The 15,735-nt window shown below is 54.7% G+C and overlaps 1 protein-coding gene across 1 annotated transcript in view; it reads left to right on the forward strand.

Annotated features, from left to right (window-relative positions):
- The first annotated feature begins 607 nt into the window (after window positions 1-607).
- The window catches only part of AGO2 (argonaute RISC catalytic component 2), a 120,405-nt gene continuing 105,277 nt past the window's right edge, over window positions 608-15,735 (forward strand). The window contains exon 1 of the mRNA XM_030937401.1: window positions 608-751. Within this exon, the coding sequence (XP_030793261.1) occupies window positions 730-751 (22 nt within the window). The 5' untranslated portion in view covers window positions 608-729. The remainder of the gene's footprint in view (window positions 752-15,735) is intronic.

Raw genomic sequence — 15,735 nt, forward strand, 5'->3', positions numbered from 1 at the left:
AAAACTTCTTCGACTTTCTCAGCGCTGTAAACGGATTATCTGGGTTCTGGGGCCGCGCCGGGAGGTGGCGGTGTGGTCCTGCGCGAGCGGCCGGCCGCGTTCAAGTTCAAGCTCCGGGCTGGGAGGCAGCTTCCCGGCCTCCGTGTTCCTGTAGTAACTTAAAGAGCCAGGCTGGGGGCTGAGGGGCTGAGGGTGGGAGGGTTCCTGCGCCCCGGGGCGGCGGGGAAAGCGAGGGCGCGTGGGCGACCCCGCTCGGGCGGCACAGCCAGGGGCCCGGCTCCTCCCCGTCGGGAAGACGCGGCTTCTCTGGGCGGCGGGGAAGGGTCCCCGGGGCCGCGCCGCCCCCGGCCCTCGTCCCCGCTCCCGCCCGCGGTTCCCACCGCCCGGCGAGGTCCCCAGGCCCCTCCCCGGGTCCCCGCCCCAGGCCCCGCCAGACCCGCGCCGCCGCCGCCGCCGCCGCCGCCGCCGCGCGCCCAGCCCCGCTCCCCCGGCGAGCGCGCTCCCGCCCGGCCGCGCCTCCCCTCCCCCTCCTTCCTCCCCCGCCCTCCCGCTCCCGCTCCCGCCGCCGCCTCCGCCCGCCGCCCCGGCCGCGTCGGGTAAACCTGTTTGGAGAGGCGGCCGCGCCGGGGCGGATCGTGCGGCCGGCGGCTCCCTCGCGGCTCGCGGCGTCGGGGCCCGTGGCGCGCGCGCGGCCGCCCCTCGGCCCCGTAGCCCCTCGGCGGCGCCACCATGTACTCGGGAGCCGGCCCCGGTGAGTCCTCGCGCTCGGGGCGCCCGCCCTGCCGTTCGCGCGCTCCTGCCCGTGGTTGGCGGGCCCGGCGCGGGCGGCGGGGGCCGGGGATCGGGGGGCCGCGGGGTCGGGGCGGCGGGGGCCGGGGGCGGGCGAGCCGGGGCCGGGCTTGGGGGCTCGGGGAGCGGCGGCGGCGGGGCCGGGCCGGCCGTTTTCTCGGCCCCGCGTTGGACGCGCAGCCCCGGCCTCCTCGGCCCCCGTGAGTCGTCGGGGCGCCCCGCGCGGCCTGGGCCCCTCCCGCGCCTCGGGCCCGCGTCCCAGCGTCCTCGCATCCCCCGCCCGGGGCCCGGCTGGCTGGGGCCGGGGCCGAGGCTGCCGCCGCGTTTAGGCCCGAGGCCCGGAGCGCCCCGCTTGGCCCGGCCTCGCTGCCCGCGCGGGGATGGGGGCGCCGCAGCCCGGCCCGGCCCGGCCCTAAGCGCCCGAGGGGGTGGAGGCCGGCTCGGGGCGCCCGGCCCGGGGCGCACACGGCCGGGAGGGGAGGGGGCTGCGCGGGTCCCGACCCCAGCCGCGGCGAGTCTGAGGCGCGCTCCGTTGTGGTTCAGGATTCTTGTTGCCAGCACTTCGGCCCCTTTTCCCAAGGAAAGTCTGGAAATGCTGAATTTTGGCCAATTCCTGTAGTTAGGACTGCCGCCTGGAAGGGGGAGGACGCGGCTCCCCGGAACCCTCAAACTGCGTGCGCGGCTCGTTCTCATTCCAGACACGCCGGCCTCGCCATTCAAGTGCTAATTCCTTTTACAATTTCCTAGGAGAGGTGAGGCGAGGTGGATTCCTGTAGCACCCCTTGTTGCTAGTCGGCCTTTCTCTGGAAAAGTTCTAAAAAACTTAAAGCAGTAACGCATTGTTTTTCTTTTTAAATGCAGAGTAGAAGGCGGTTTCCTTGCTGGGCCGAGAAAACGGTCAAGTGTTGTACTGCTTTTGGCGTGCTCCCACCAGGCACGTGGCTCCTGGCTCTCCCGGCCGGCCTGGCCGCTGGGACGGGGCACCGCCTGCTCCCCTTTGTCCGCTGGGCCCCAGTCGGGCCGCAGGCGGCGCAGGCCTCGCCGGGCTCGGGGCTAATGTTTACCTGGCCGGGTGAGGAGGTTCGCATTCCCGATGCTGCTCTCGCTCCTGCAGACCGGCCCCAACTTGTGCGGCCTGGAAGGCCCCCTGGCCCACCTGGGTCCATTGATGGTGGCCCCCACTGCTGAGGCTGTTGGCTCTGTGCCTTGCGAATGTCGCGTCTTTTTTCTGATGTCACTTAGAAAGCTTCAACAAGGCGGAGTCTGACCAACTTTTCAACCCATGAGGGCTATCAGCAGTTTGAAGAATGGTTTTCCCCCTACACCTGGGAGGGGCCACAGTCCTGGAGCAGATGCTGGCCTCTGGAGGCCCTGAGTGGCCAGGCGCCCTCGTGGGAAGGGACCGGGCATCCCCTTGTGTGAGTTGGGACCTTCCAGCTCCTTCCTGTAGAGGAACCCAGCAAACACGGGACTGACAGCACTCCATTTGTTCAGGTTATCAGTTTTAAAAGTTGGAGGCCCAGAAAAAGTGAAGAGCCTTGAGGAAGGTCAAGCTTTCCGTGTTGTGTTTTGCGTGTTACTTAATTCACTCGGCTTGCTGAGGTTGGTGGTGTTTGTGAAGACAGCCAGCCAGGGCTCACAGACGTTGAGAACTTCACCAACGTCACGCAGCAGTGAGTGAGTGTCAGGACCATCAGTCGGACTTCCGAGCTGGTTCTCTGGGTGCCTTCCTCAGGGCAGTGCCTTTCAGGCCTGATAACCCAGACCCACCGTAAGAAGTCTCTGTTAGGCCTGGACTGGACCAGCACCTGCCCGCCTACTTGTCATTGACAGTGAGGCTTCAGGAAGCAACCCCAGCTCCCTGCTGTACTTCACTGTGTGCTCTGCCCTGGGATGCTGTCTTGTCGATTTCATTTGTCAGCGTACCTTGGCCCACAGGATCCGCAGGCTTGTTTCTGTCACTCGCTGTTTTTTGGAGATTGTTGCTGTGGTGTGGGCCTGGTAGGGAGCGGACCCTCTGGAACAGGACAGTGGTTGAAAGAATAAATGTGTCTGCAGGATAATTCATAGCTAATGGCAGGATGGGAATGAACCCAAGTTTCAGGTTGTACAAACGTGCTGTAATTATAAGTCTGTGGTGCAGTTCAGTTTTGTGCTACACATTAAGGCTTTTAATTTTGTGTAAAAGGAATTTTTGGAATAGTCTTCATTGAGACTCTTTTTAATCTAAAATTTTCTAATTTAGAATTATAAGACATTCAATTTGAATTATAGAAAAATTACATTGGGAGGCCAAGGCGGGTGGATCACGAGGTCAAGAAATCGAGACCATCCTGGCCAACATGATGAAAATCCTGTCTCGACTAAAGATACAAAAATTAGCTGGGCGTGGTGGTATGCGCCTGTAGTCCCAGCTACTTGGGAGGCTGAGGCAGGAGAATCCCTTGAACCCTTGAGGCAGAGGTGTCAGTGAGCCAAGAGAGCACCACTGCACTCCAGCCTGGGGACAAAGCGAGACTCTGAGACTCTGTCTCAAGAAAAAAAAGAAAAGAAAAGAAAAATTACAAGTAGTTTTGCTACTTCCAATTGTAACACCCTTATTAGGCAACTTACTAATTTAAAAAACAGTTCACAATAGCTCTACATTATACCAATCACAAACAAATGCTGTTACATATGTGAATGCTATTTAGAATCTGAAGTTAAAAATGTGACTGTTTTTTCCATTTTTTGAACTGAGTTATTAGGATGGGTGGATTCTCCGGTGACCTTGAACCTTCGTTGATGAACAAATTAGTTTTTTGGTTTTTTAACTATTCAAAAGGCCTTGAACTGTGGTGATTGCCTCCCCCAGGATATTGTCTCTTATGACTTTGCTACGCTTTCAAGCTCCTGTGTATTACACCCCTCGCAGATTTGCCACAAAGTAACCTCTGTGACATCTAAGACTTGACAGTTGTCTGAATAGGATTGTGACTTTGAGAAGAGCTGACCTTCACCATGGTTTATAGAGCCATTTAACAACTCCTGCCCCCTCTCTCCCTACCCCCAGTGGTCCCCATGAAGCTATGGCCAGTTCTCCCAATACTGGTTCCCATTTGCCATGGCAGGATATCACCCTCTCCCCATGGCGCAGCAGACATGGCTGAGGCCATCGCAGCATGGCTGGGTATGTGTGCAGAGTCCCCCTTGGGTCTTTGATAAACCCTGAGGAATAATTTAAGTAAGTGCATAGGAAAAAAAGATGTAAATGCTTCCAAACTCCTAAAACCCATACAATTTGAAGAAGCAGAATTATTCTTTAACTTCTAGTTTCTGTCTCAAAAGTGTCCCCAATGCCAGTCGGGCTTGTTCTGTCTGAGCTGTGCAGTGAATGCTCTCCTGTAATGGTCCGTCTCAGGTGGTTTTGTTTTATGAATCGTTATTCTGAATCTTCAAAACGTAACGTTTGAGTTTTAAAAATAGTTAATATTGTGAAATAATATGTGAAAAGACCCAAAAGTAGAGTGACTCGTTTAATACCCTCCCATTTATCCATTACGAAGCTTCAGCAGTCATCAAGTTTTTTCACATTTGCTTCAAATATGCCCCTTTTCTTTGTGGACATTTTCCAAAGTGAATTGCAGACCTGTCATTTTACCTTGCTATTTAATGCGTGTCTAAAGCAACGGAGACGTTTTGAACATACCCCAGTGCCGTTATCACAGTTAACAGTCTGTGATCAGTTTCTCTCATTTTCTCAGAAATGTGTTTACAGTTGGGTGCTTTGGATCCTGAATTTTAACAAAAGTTCACACACACGTTTGGGTCTCTGCCTTCCGCCTCTAAAGCTAGCCCACTCTCTCTCTTCTCCCTGCATTTGACTTGCTATATTTATGTCTTTTCTTTTTTTTTTTTTTTTTTTTTTTTTTTTTTGAGACGGAGTCTGGCTCGGTTGCCCAGGCTGGAGTGCAGTGGCCGGATCTCAGCTCACTGCAAGCTCCGCCTCCCGGGTTCCTGCCATTCTCCTGCCTCCGCCTCCCAAGTAGCTGGGACTACAGGCGCCCGCCACCTCGCCCGGCTAGTTTTTGTATTTTTTAGTAGAGACGGGGTTTCACCATGTTAGCCAGGATGGTCTCGATCTCCTGACCTCGTGATCCGCCCGTCTCGGCCTCCCAAAGTGCTAGGATTACAGGCTTGAGCCACCGCGCCCGGCATGTCTTTTCTTTTTTTGAGACGGAGTCTTGCTCTGTTGCCCAGGCTAAAGTGCAGTGGCACCATCTTGGCTCACTGCAACCTCCTCCTCCTCCCGGGTTCAAGCAGTTCTCCTGCGTCCACCTCCTGAGTAGTGGGACTAAGCCACCACGTCCCGCTAATTTTCGTATTTTTGGTAGAGGTGGGTTTCACCATGTTAGCCAAGCTGGTCTCAAACTCCTGACCTCAAGTGATCTGCCCATCTCAGCCTCCCAAAGTGCTGGGATTACAGGCATGAACCACCATGCCCGACCTACGTCTTTTAAAATCTCTTTTCGGCCGGGCGCGGTGGCTCACGCCTGTAATCCCAGCACTTTGGGAGGCCGAGATGGGCGGATCACGAGGTCAGGAGATCAAGACCATCCTGACTAACACAGTGAAACCCTGTCTCTACTAAAAATACAAAAATTAGCCGGGCGTGGTGGCGGGTGCCTGTAGTCCCAGCTACACGGGAGGTTGAGGCAGGAGAATGGCGTGAACCCGGGAGGCGGAGCTTGCAGTGAGTGGAGATCGCGCCACCGCACTCCAGCCTGGGTGACAGAGCGAGACTCCGTCTCAAAAAAAAAAAAAAAAAAAAAAATCTCTTTTCTTCCGAGCATTCGTGCCTCCCCTCCTGCTCCATTTTTTCTTTAATGGTTTTAGAAAGAACCCCATTGCTCAAAATCTTTGTTTTTTGGTCTCCATTTTGTTGAGGGGGGCTGTTTGGAGACCCAGTTGCTCATGGTTTTAATTCTGACACATTTAAGTGGTGTATTGTTTTGTTTTGTTTCTGAGGATTGGGGTTGCTGTCTGTTGCCCCAGCTGGAGTGCAGTTGCACAGTCATGGCTCACTGCAGCCTCAAACTCCTGGGCACAGGCTGCCCTCCCACCTCAGCCTCCCTAGTAGCTGAGACTACAGGCATGTGCCGCCATGCCCAGCGAAGGTTTTTTACTTTTTTAGAGATGGAGTCCTGACATGTTGCCAGGCTGTTAAGCATGTTTTGGGGCAGGTCCCTTTGCATGTTTAATTTTCAGTTGCAGCAGAATCCTTTTTGTGGTCCTCTTTCAGCAGAAGCGACGCTGTATAACCTGTGGCAAATATGGAATAGAACTGGAGAATCTTGCTCAGTTTATCTCATAATTAAATAAGAGGGATTCTTTTCTCCCCAGTGTTGGGTTGGGAACGGCTCCCTCCTTCACTTACCTCTGCCCTTATCGTTTGTGGCCAGCTCTGCGCTGCCTGTGGTTGCTGCCTCCTCCTCACGGGGGTTCTGCTGGCCCACGCCACACATTCAGAGCCCCAAGCCTGCTGCTGCGGTCAGGGGCCTGCACTTGTTCGCTGTAGCCACTATTCTAATTTTTTCCTCCAAAAGTTTAGGAACTTGAAACTACTCTTTGTTCTCGGTCCTTTACCCATTGTGACCAAATCACCAGGCCCCTCTGGTTTCTCTCTCCATGGGGCTGTATCCAGGGTGAGTAGACACTTCATCATCTGCGCTGGGAGCTTTCTCCAGGGCAGTGGGCACCTGTAAGCTTTCCCTGGTACGACAGGCACACACAAGACCTGTCCGCGCAAAGCAGGGTGGACGGGCGGCCTCTCAGGTTCAGTGCATTTTTTAAATCTGGGGCTTGTGTATAGCTTGTGAACAGGCTTGAACATTTTAAACTTGTTTCACCCCTCATGGCACTGCACTTCCTGAAATCCTCATAAAATCTGATGGGCGTGAGTGTGGTGTCATTGAGGTTGCCACTAGTTCTTTCCAAAGGGTGCTGACGCGCGTCCCCGTTGTGAGCTGGGAGAAGCAGGGTGTGGGAGGTGGGCCAGGCCTCCCTCTGTCTGCCAGGAACCAGGCTGTGTGGGTTGCGTCAGGGAACTGGAAGCCCTACCTCTTTCTTTTTTTCCTTCTTTTTTTTTTTTTTTTTTTTTGAGACGGGGTCTCACTCTCATGGCCCAGGCTGGAGTGCGGTGGCACAGTCAAGGCTCACTGCAGCCTCAGCCTCCCCCGGCTCAGGAGATCCTCCCACCTCAGCCCTCCTGGGCAGCCTCCCAGGTAGACTACAGGTGTGCACCACCGTGCCTAACTAAGTTTTTGTAGAGACGGGGTTTTCCCTATGTTTCCCAGGCTGGTCTGGAACTCCTGGATTCAAGTGACCCACCTGCCTCAGCCTCCCAAAGTGCAGGGGTTACAAGTGTGAACCACTGCGCCCGGCCCCTGCCTTTTTCATCTTCTCACTGTCATCGAGGTGAAGAGACAGGAGTCTGGTCAGAACTCCAGCCCCGTCCACATCTGCTTGTGTGGTCTCAGTTTTCTCACCTGTGAAGTGGGGACTTTGGCCTGGATGACTGGCATCCTCTCCAACCTGACTTCCCCCATGCAGTGACTCTTCTGCCTTCCCACCTGGCCCCGGCCAAGGGGCATGGGTGCCTGTGCTGGAGGGGAGCGGCACGTTCCCCACGATCCCCACGAATCCTTAGTCTGCATACCGTGACCCAGGACAGAAGAGAAGGTGCTGGAGGCCTGCAGTGACAGCCGCAGTCGAGGTCACATCTGCTGGCAGAGCCTGGCTCCTACTGTTTCTTGCAGTGTTTCTTTTCCTGTTTGATGTGTCAAAAAAATCCGTGACTCCCAGAATCAGGCATTTATTATTATTTTTTAATTTCTAAATTAATTAATTAATTAATTAATTTTGAGACAGAGTCTCTCTCTGTTGCCCAGGCTGGAGTGCAGTGGCACACTCTCGGCTCACTGCAAGCTCTGCCTCCCGGGTTCAAGTGATTCTTGTGCCTCAGCTTCCTGAGTAGCTGGGACTACAGGCATGCGCCACCACACCCAATTTTTTTTTGTATTTTTAGTAGAGACGGGATTTTGCCATGTTGTCCAGACTGGTCTCGAACTCCTAAGCTCAGGTGATCCACCTGGCTCAGCCTCCCAAAGTGCTAGGATTACAGGTGTGAGCCACCATGCCCGGCCTATTATTATTATTATTGTTATTATTTTGAGGTGGGGTCTCACTCTGTCGCCCAGGCTAGAGTGCAGTGGCGCAGTCACGGCCCACTGTAGCCCTGACTTCACGGGTTCAAACGATCCTCCCACCTCAACCTCCCAAGAGGCTGGGATGACTTTTTGTAGAGATGGGGGTTTCCCTTTGTTGCCCAGGCTGGTGTCACTCCTGGCTTCAAGTAATCCTCCTGCCTTGGCCTCCCAAGGTGCTGGGATTACAGGTGTGAGCCTCTACACCCAGCACAGAGTTGAGCATTTCTTAGAAGCATCTGTGACCTGGGCCAGGTTTGGGACTCACTGGGTTTGGGATAAGGGTGGGGAGAGGAGGTAGAAGCCCTGGAGCATCCTCATGGGAGTGGAATTGAGGGAGGGAGGAGCCCATGCCAGAAACCTGGAGGACAGCCCCAAGACAGTGGGGTCAGCGCATCTGTGGGAGATAGCATGTTGGGTGCCCCACAGGGGACTTTGTGGGGTTCTCCTTTACTGGTGAAGCGTGGAGTTCTGACAAGTGACCGCCATGCTTGTGTGCGGTGCCCCCTGTGGTTTCATGTTGCTGTGAACACCGCTAGTCCACTACCAGACGGAAGGGGACTTCTGAAGGTGATTACTGGGGCTTCAGTAAATGCCATGCAGATTGGCCAATACCTGTTTTTAAGGACCTGTATCCCAAATAAACAGAACTGTAGCAAGGCTTAGAAACAGCCAGACTCAGGAACTCAGGTGGCTCCTAACCCGAATCTCTTATTGTAATTGGCGTCCATCTTGGGAAAATCCTACTGGGGTAGTAACTCAGGGCAGCGTTGTCCTTTGCCATGTCGTTGCTGAGTGTTTCAGCTCTGGGTTTTTGTCCTTAGAGAGCTAGGGTACTCTGCTGCCAGAAGGCAGCCACTAGAAAGTTTCATCTTGCAGCTGTACCTAAAAAGATCAAAAACTGAGGTTCACAGGTCATAGCCATTTGAGATGTTTGTCAGGTTTGACTCATGAGTAAAATAATACAACTGTTGTGAGTTTGTCTTTCCAACATCATGCTGACTCGTTGGAGGAGTTTGCAGCAGCGTGATCTTGTTCCGATGGTCGGAGGACCCGAGGGTGCTTTGCCCTGTTTGTTTTTGAGTTTTGATGGTGAGAGGACCCTGCCGTGGGACCCACGTTCCCAAGCCTCTCTGGCGTCCTACTCTAAGTGAGCTTATTTAGGGCGGGAAGCTGGTGGGCACTGGGTGTAAATGGGGACTCTGTAGCCCCCCTGCTTTGGGGTGGGTGTCTGAGTCCATTATGATTGTGGGGTGATCAGTGCCCTGTTCGGTGTGGCGCTTGGCGTGCTTGGAGACCTGGACACCATTCTGGTCTGAGCACGGCCCCACGCTCGTGTGCGGGCTGAGCAGTGGGAACGAGGAGCCCGGGGAGGCCCTGAGGGATGGCGGCCTCCCCTGCCCCTCAAGCTGGCAAGCCGGGGCATCATTTGTTTTATGCTTTTTTTGCAGGGACATAAGAGTTAATAGAGTGACACGAGTAAAAAATGCAGAGAAAGCAAGGAAGATGCCAAGAGTGATGAGGGGGTGACTTGGAGCAGATCTGTGTGTGGAGGTGCCTGAGCTCTGGGGAGTGGCTGGGGGCTCATGTGACGTTGCAGGATGCCCGCCTCAGCATGACACCACCCCCAGCGCAGGCTCAGGTCAGGCCCACCTCAGCGGAATCCTGGCCAAGTGACGGGTGCCTCACCTCACCTCTCTGAACCTCAGTCTCCTCTTCGTACAGAGTGAAAACCTCATCCTCATGGTGGTGGTGCTTTGATCAGAGGAGATGATGCGGGCAACCTGCAGTTGCGTCCCACATGTGGGGCCCTTACAAGGTCCCTCTGATGGTGGCTGTTACTCCTGCCGTGGTGAGGGCGTTACTCTGCCTGGCAGTAGGGCGGGTGCTCCTCCTCCCTTTGATCCTCTTTGTTGACCTCTGGGTCTTTGCTTTGCAAGCAGGGAAGGATAAGAAAACATTTAAAAACGCTTATCTCTGATAAATGACACTCATCTGTCTGGTGTCCACAGCGGTCTTGAGAGGCTCGGGCCAGGGACCCAGAAGATGGCCCGTGTCGCTCAGAGCTCACCTCCATACAGACCCAAGTGCACCGGACCCCAACAGCACTTGGGGACCTTCCTTGCCCGCTCTTAGACAGGAGCGATGCTGAAAGGGCACCACTGTGCCCCGCAGGCCATGAACCAGGCTGAAGCCGGTGGAACTAGAAAGCCACGTGCTGCCCATGGCTTTGCCGTGGTGGCTCGAGTGGCCCCATTGGTGACTGGGGCAGGGGGACGTTGCTGGGCACGCTTTGGTCCCTGTGCATGCCGCTGCTTCGTGAAGTATGCAGTTTGCAAGATGCTAAAATGCGTGGCTCACTGTAAGAACGGTCACGTTAGGTGTGGATGGATTCTCAGTGCTGAGACGGTCACTCATCACACCTTAAGTTTGCTGTTGGCCCTGGGAGCTTTTTGGGGGGTGATCCCTGTTTTGTGCAGCTCCCCTGAGGAGTGCAGAGCATTCTCCTGGAATGTTCTGGAACACTTGAGGGTAACCCTGTGGACATAGCCTAGCCATTCCAGGATTGTCTGATGAACGCAGGGTCTGGGTCGGGGATGCACGTGGTAGAGTCGGCAGGAACTCAGGTCGGACTCCCCCGGGGAAGCTTCGCAAAGGATGTGCCATTGGAGGGAGCCAGGCTGGGGTGAGGCCCGTTCATGGCGTGTGATTGAGGAGAGGGCTTGGGGGCAGCATCAAAACAGGACTCGGCAGTGCGCCAGGTATAAAGCACCCCCTGGATACGCAGGATAAAAGACCATGGTCGACCAGGGTCACGGGCTGGGGCTTGGGAGGGGCAAGTTGCCTGGTGGTCAGCACAGGCCCACCAAGAAGGAGCAGGACTGGGCCGGGTGCAGGGGCTCACGCCTGGAATCCCAGCACTTTGGGAGGCCAAGACAAGCTGATCACCTGAAGTCAGGAGTTCGAGGCCAACGTGGTGAAAACCCGTCTCTACTAAAAATACAGAAATTAGCCGGCTTTGGTCGCGGGTGCCTGTAATCCCAGCTACTCGGGAGGTGGAGGTTGGAGTGAGCTAAGATCGCGCCACTGCACTCCAGCAAAGGAGGGATGAAGCCAGGGCCCAGGTGCAGGCTGAGGGCAGGGAGGTCAATACCAGGAACATGCAGCAGGGACCAAGCAGAGGAGGGATGCCAGCTGACTTATTCTTTAAAAGGATCCCTGTGGCTACTGTGTTAGAAACAGACCAAGAGGGTGGGGTGGAAGCAGAGAGGCCTTCCTGGAGGAGGCTGCTGCGATGGTCCCAATGGAGGGCATGCGCCGGGGCGAGAGGACCACTGGAAGGAGCGGGAGAGGGGTGTGTGCCATGCACTGTCCCCTGCCTCCAGCGTGGTCTGTCCATGGTTGATGCTGCTTCTCTTTGAGCCCCGTCCCATTTCGCGTTTCTCATTGCACACCCCAGTGGCATCATCTTGTTGACAGATGTTTCAGAAGATGTCACCACATGACAAGGGTGTGTGTCTGTCTCCCTCTCTGCTCCTTGTATGCCCCCATAGTGTCCGGCATCTGAAGGCCAAGCCTTCCTCCCTGTCGGGGAGCACACGGTGCCAGGGTTGCCCATTGCTCACTGGTGTGGATGTTCACAGTTGGCGACCTCGGAATGCGAGGACCAGAGCCTCCTCCTGAGCCCCCAGCCTTGCTGTTTGTTGGGGACACTGGCTGCTCGGTGCTGCCGTCTCCCGCAGCTGCGTCTCCTGGGTGTAGCCCGGCATGTTCTCTGTCCCCAGTGTCTTTCTTGCAGACCGGTGGTCGGAGCTGGAGGGGTGGTTGGATGCAGGCTCTCCAAGTTTGGGTTTGTTCTGCCGCTGTCCATCCCCGTCCAGGTTGAGGTGGTCACGTGCCGAGCACGCCAGCTCTGTGCCCTGGGGTACGTGCAGTGTGGATGTTCTGGCTTCACTTCTACAAATGGGGACTTGCCCTGCTTGGCTGGTTGGGGTGTGCTTGAAGACAGGGGGCAAGGCTGGCCCCAGTGGGCTGCCTCCCAGAGTGAGGCAGGGCTCCAGAGGAAGCGGAGCCGAGTGACCCGGTCGAGACCTCCTTGAGGGGGCTCTTTGGAGCTGGCCTGAGGAGGGTGGGTGCCACCCATGCAAGCCAGTGTGAGTGTCTGTTATGGGTGCCACCCATGCAAGCCAGTGTGAGTGTCTGTTATGTACAAGCTTGGTTCCAGAACCCCAGGAGGGGACGGTCCATTGCACTCACCCTGCATCTTCCTGGCTCCCCGTGCATCTCGCCCTGTGGTGGGCTCTCCTGTCCACGTGTCTCCATCCCCCAGTGTGATTTCCTTGCCCCGGGATCATCTTGGTTCCCTTGTGCCTACTTTGCAGTGTTGGCCATGTGTTCTCTTTTACTCACTAAAGGCTTTACTGCCTTTGGTCATTTCTTTGTTTAAGAGTTAAATCTGCATGTTGAAACTCTCTTGCCCTATTGAAAAGTTCCACAGCCATCCCGCCCTGGGACCTCTTCTTGTGGTTTGTGGCTCCATGGCAAGTGGCCTCCCAGGGCTGTGTTTGGGGTGGGAGGTGGCGTCTGTGGCCTGGCAGGGGTGATGACAGTGGCCATTATGGAGGGAGGGGCCATGGGGCCGCATCCCGTAGCACTGATGGAGACAGGTAATAATAGGTGTGCACGGGAGGGAAGCATGGCAACGTCAGAGGGCACGCAGCAAGACGGTGCCCTTGTTCCTGCCAGCACTGTCCTTCTGGGTGTTGCTGGGTCCAGGTGTGCCCCGTGTCCATCCCAGGGCCTGACCGTTGACTGGCTGCTGGAGGCTGAGTGCCTCCCTGTGTGCCCTCAGGAGGCAGGCCAAGGCTGGAGTGCCAGGGGGACGTGTGGCAGTGACATCAGATGAACCATTGTAAGATAAACAATTCAGTGGCATGTAGCGCATTCACCGTGTGGTGCAGCCATCATCGCTGTCTACTTCCAGACCATCTCATTCCCCCAAGAGGAGACCCCATGTGCATTAAGTCGTCACCCCCATTCCCTCCCACCCAGCCCCTGGGAACTCCCCATCTGCGTTCCGTCTCGCTGGATTGACCTATTCTGTATGTTCTGCAGATGAGGCCACACAGGCAGTGAACTCTTGTGTCTCCTTCTTTCACTCCACATGTCTTCAAGGCCCACGTGGCATCAGTGTTTCGTTTCTTTTTGTCATCAAGTATCCGAGTAGATGGATATGTCCCAGTTCATCCATGATTTGTCTTGTTTCCACTTTTTGACTATTATAAATAGTGCTGCTATGAGCATTTGTGTACAAGTTTTCACGTGGACGTGTGTGTTAATTTCTCGTGGGCTGCGTGAGATGGTGACTCTGTGTGTAACTGTTTGAGGGCCCACTGAGCTGTTGTGCAGTGGCTGCACCATTTCCATTCCTGCCAGCCGTTGGCGAAGGGTTCCGTTTCTCCACGTGCTCATCAACACTTGTTATTATCATCTGAAACTTTTAGAAAGTGAATCATACTAAACCATTCCTAGCAGATTAGTTACCAGAGTGAAAAAAAAAATGTTGGATTTAAGATGTTTTGCCCAGATCACCTAATAGATATTAGGTGTGTTCATTTCTTCATGCCAGAATGTACAGCATATTTGGAACCTGGATGACTAAATGAACATAATAAAGGTAAACATCATTGAACAAGGCTGAAAAGGGAGTCCGGTACCCAGACTCCATCCTGGATGCCTCATATGTCAAAGAAGCTTGTTCTTTGAGTCAGTGTTGACTGACAGCTATGCGCTGGGGTCATGCCCGCGACTGGGGACAATGGTGAATGGACATAGTCTTGGCTTCTGCCCTGCGAGCTCACGGTCTGAGTCATGAATGCAGATGTGAGTCTGTGAGCAGTCACACAAATCCATGGAAAATGGCAGGTGTCTCCAGCGCAAGCAAGTGCTTGGTCCAGTAGGAGGGGCAGGAATGTGGCCCCGAGCGTGGGGTGTCAGGGACTGCTGCAGCCAGAGGCTGCCAGAGCATGGCCATCGTCCTCCAGCCCGAGAAGGGGCAAGTGTGGGAGACAGCGAACCCACCGGCTGCAGGGTGGAAAACGGTTGGCAGGTGGCTTGGAGATCATCAGAAATGGCTCCTGTGAGGGCAGCTGTGGGCGGAGAGATGGAGTAAATGTGACGTGAGGGAGGGGCTGGTGAGACCTTCTGCTCCTTTGGCATGGATGGGCACAATTCAGGAGTCAGGGAGATTGCTTGAGCCCAGGGGTTCCAGGCTATAGAGAGCTATGAGTGCGCCACTGCACTGCAGCCTGGGTGATGGAGCGGGACCCTATCTCTTTTTTAAAAAGAAAAAAGAAAAGGAGACCAGATTTATGTTGAATTTGCAAACTTTGGGAAAAAAAATTTTTTTTTCTTCTTTATCTTGGGGACAGGGTCTTACTCTGACACCCAGGCTGGCTTGCAGTGGCACAATCTCAGCTCACTGCCTCTGCCTCCCTGGCTCAAATGATCCTCCTGCCTCAGCCTCCCACAGATGCATGCCACCCTGCCTGGCTAATTTTTTTGTTTTTTTGTAGAGACAGGGTTTCACCATGTTATCCTAGGCTGGTCTCAAACTCCTGAGCTCAAAGCACTCTACCCACCTCAGCTTCCTAGAGTGCTGGGATTACAGGCGTGAGCCACCATGCCCGGCCAAGAAGAAGTTTTAGAGGGCTTTTTATTGTGGAAAAATTCAAATGTACCTAAAAGTGGAGGAGAAAATATAAGGAACACTCATGTGACCATCACTCAGCCTGTCTTCCTCTCCTGCTCCGCACCCTCCATTGTTTGAGTCATATCATTTCATTCATAAATATTCTCTTACCATTTGACTTAACAATGATTTTAGGCTTACAGAAAAGTGTCCAGAGTAGTGCAGGGCTCCTATAGATGGCTTCCCTTGTTGCCGTCATCTTCTCTGATCTTAGGGCAGGTTGGCATTGCTATAGGCCTCTTACCCGGCCTGCAGCTCTTAGGCACATCTGTCCATTTGACTAATGGCCATTTTCTGGATATTCCATGTTCACTTCTGGAGCCCCCTCCCCCCCAGGCTCCCACGTGGCTGGTGCTGTTGCCCGAAGGCTCCTCTTCCTCCTCCCTTCCTCCTGACCTGGGACCCCTTCAGGTAGCCCCGCATCTTTTCAGCGTGCCTCTTCACATTCTGACTGTTTCTCTTCTGGAACCTGCGAGATGCTCCGGGCTCCTTGTATTTTTCCTGCACTAGCCCATTTCATCCCTGAGCTCTTATTCTTTTATTGGAGGATGGTGCTAGAAACACAGGCAGGAGACACACACGTCCACACTAGCATGTGTGTGCATACATGTTTATCCACTGCATTCATGTTAAAAACCATGGGATCGTACCAGTGTTTCAGATTCACATCCACCCCAGCAGTGTGTCTCGCCTCCTCCATTGCTTATAACATTAACAGATGTTAAGAAGCCTGGCGCTCACTGTCCACAGTGTGTCTGCTTATTCGTTGAAACCTAGTGTGCCCATGGAGTGTGGAGAATTGCTGGCCCCCACCCCTGCGAGACACAGACTTTCTGACCGGAACCCTCATACGTGTGTGTGGCTCTTTTTGTCTTTGGCCTTCCAGTGCAGTTGGAACGCTGCTTTCGAGAGTTGCCTGGGGGAGGTCCGTCCCCTTCTGTGCTCTGCAGT

This window comes from Rhinopithecus roxellana, chromosome 9 (genome assembly GCF_007565055.1).
Source record: "Rhinopithecus roxellana isolate Shanxi Qingling chromosome 9, ASM756505v1, whole genome shotgun sequence".
Classification (NCBI taxonomy): Eukaryota; Metazoa; Chordata; class Mammalia; order Primates; family Cercopithecidae; genus Rhinopithecus; species Rhinopithecus roxellana.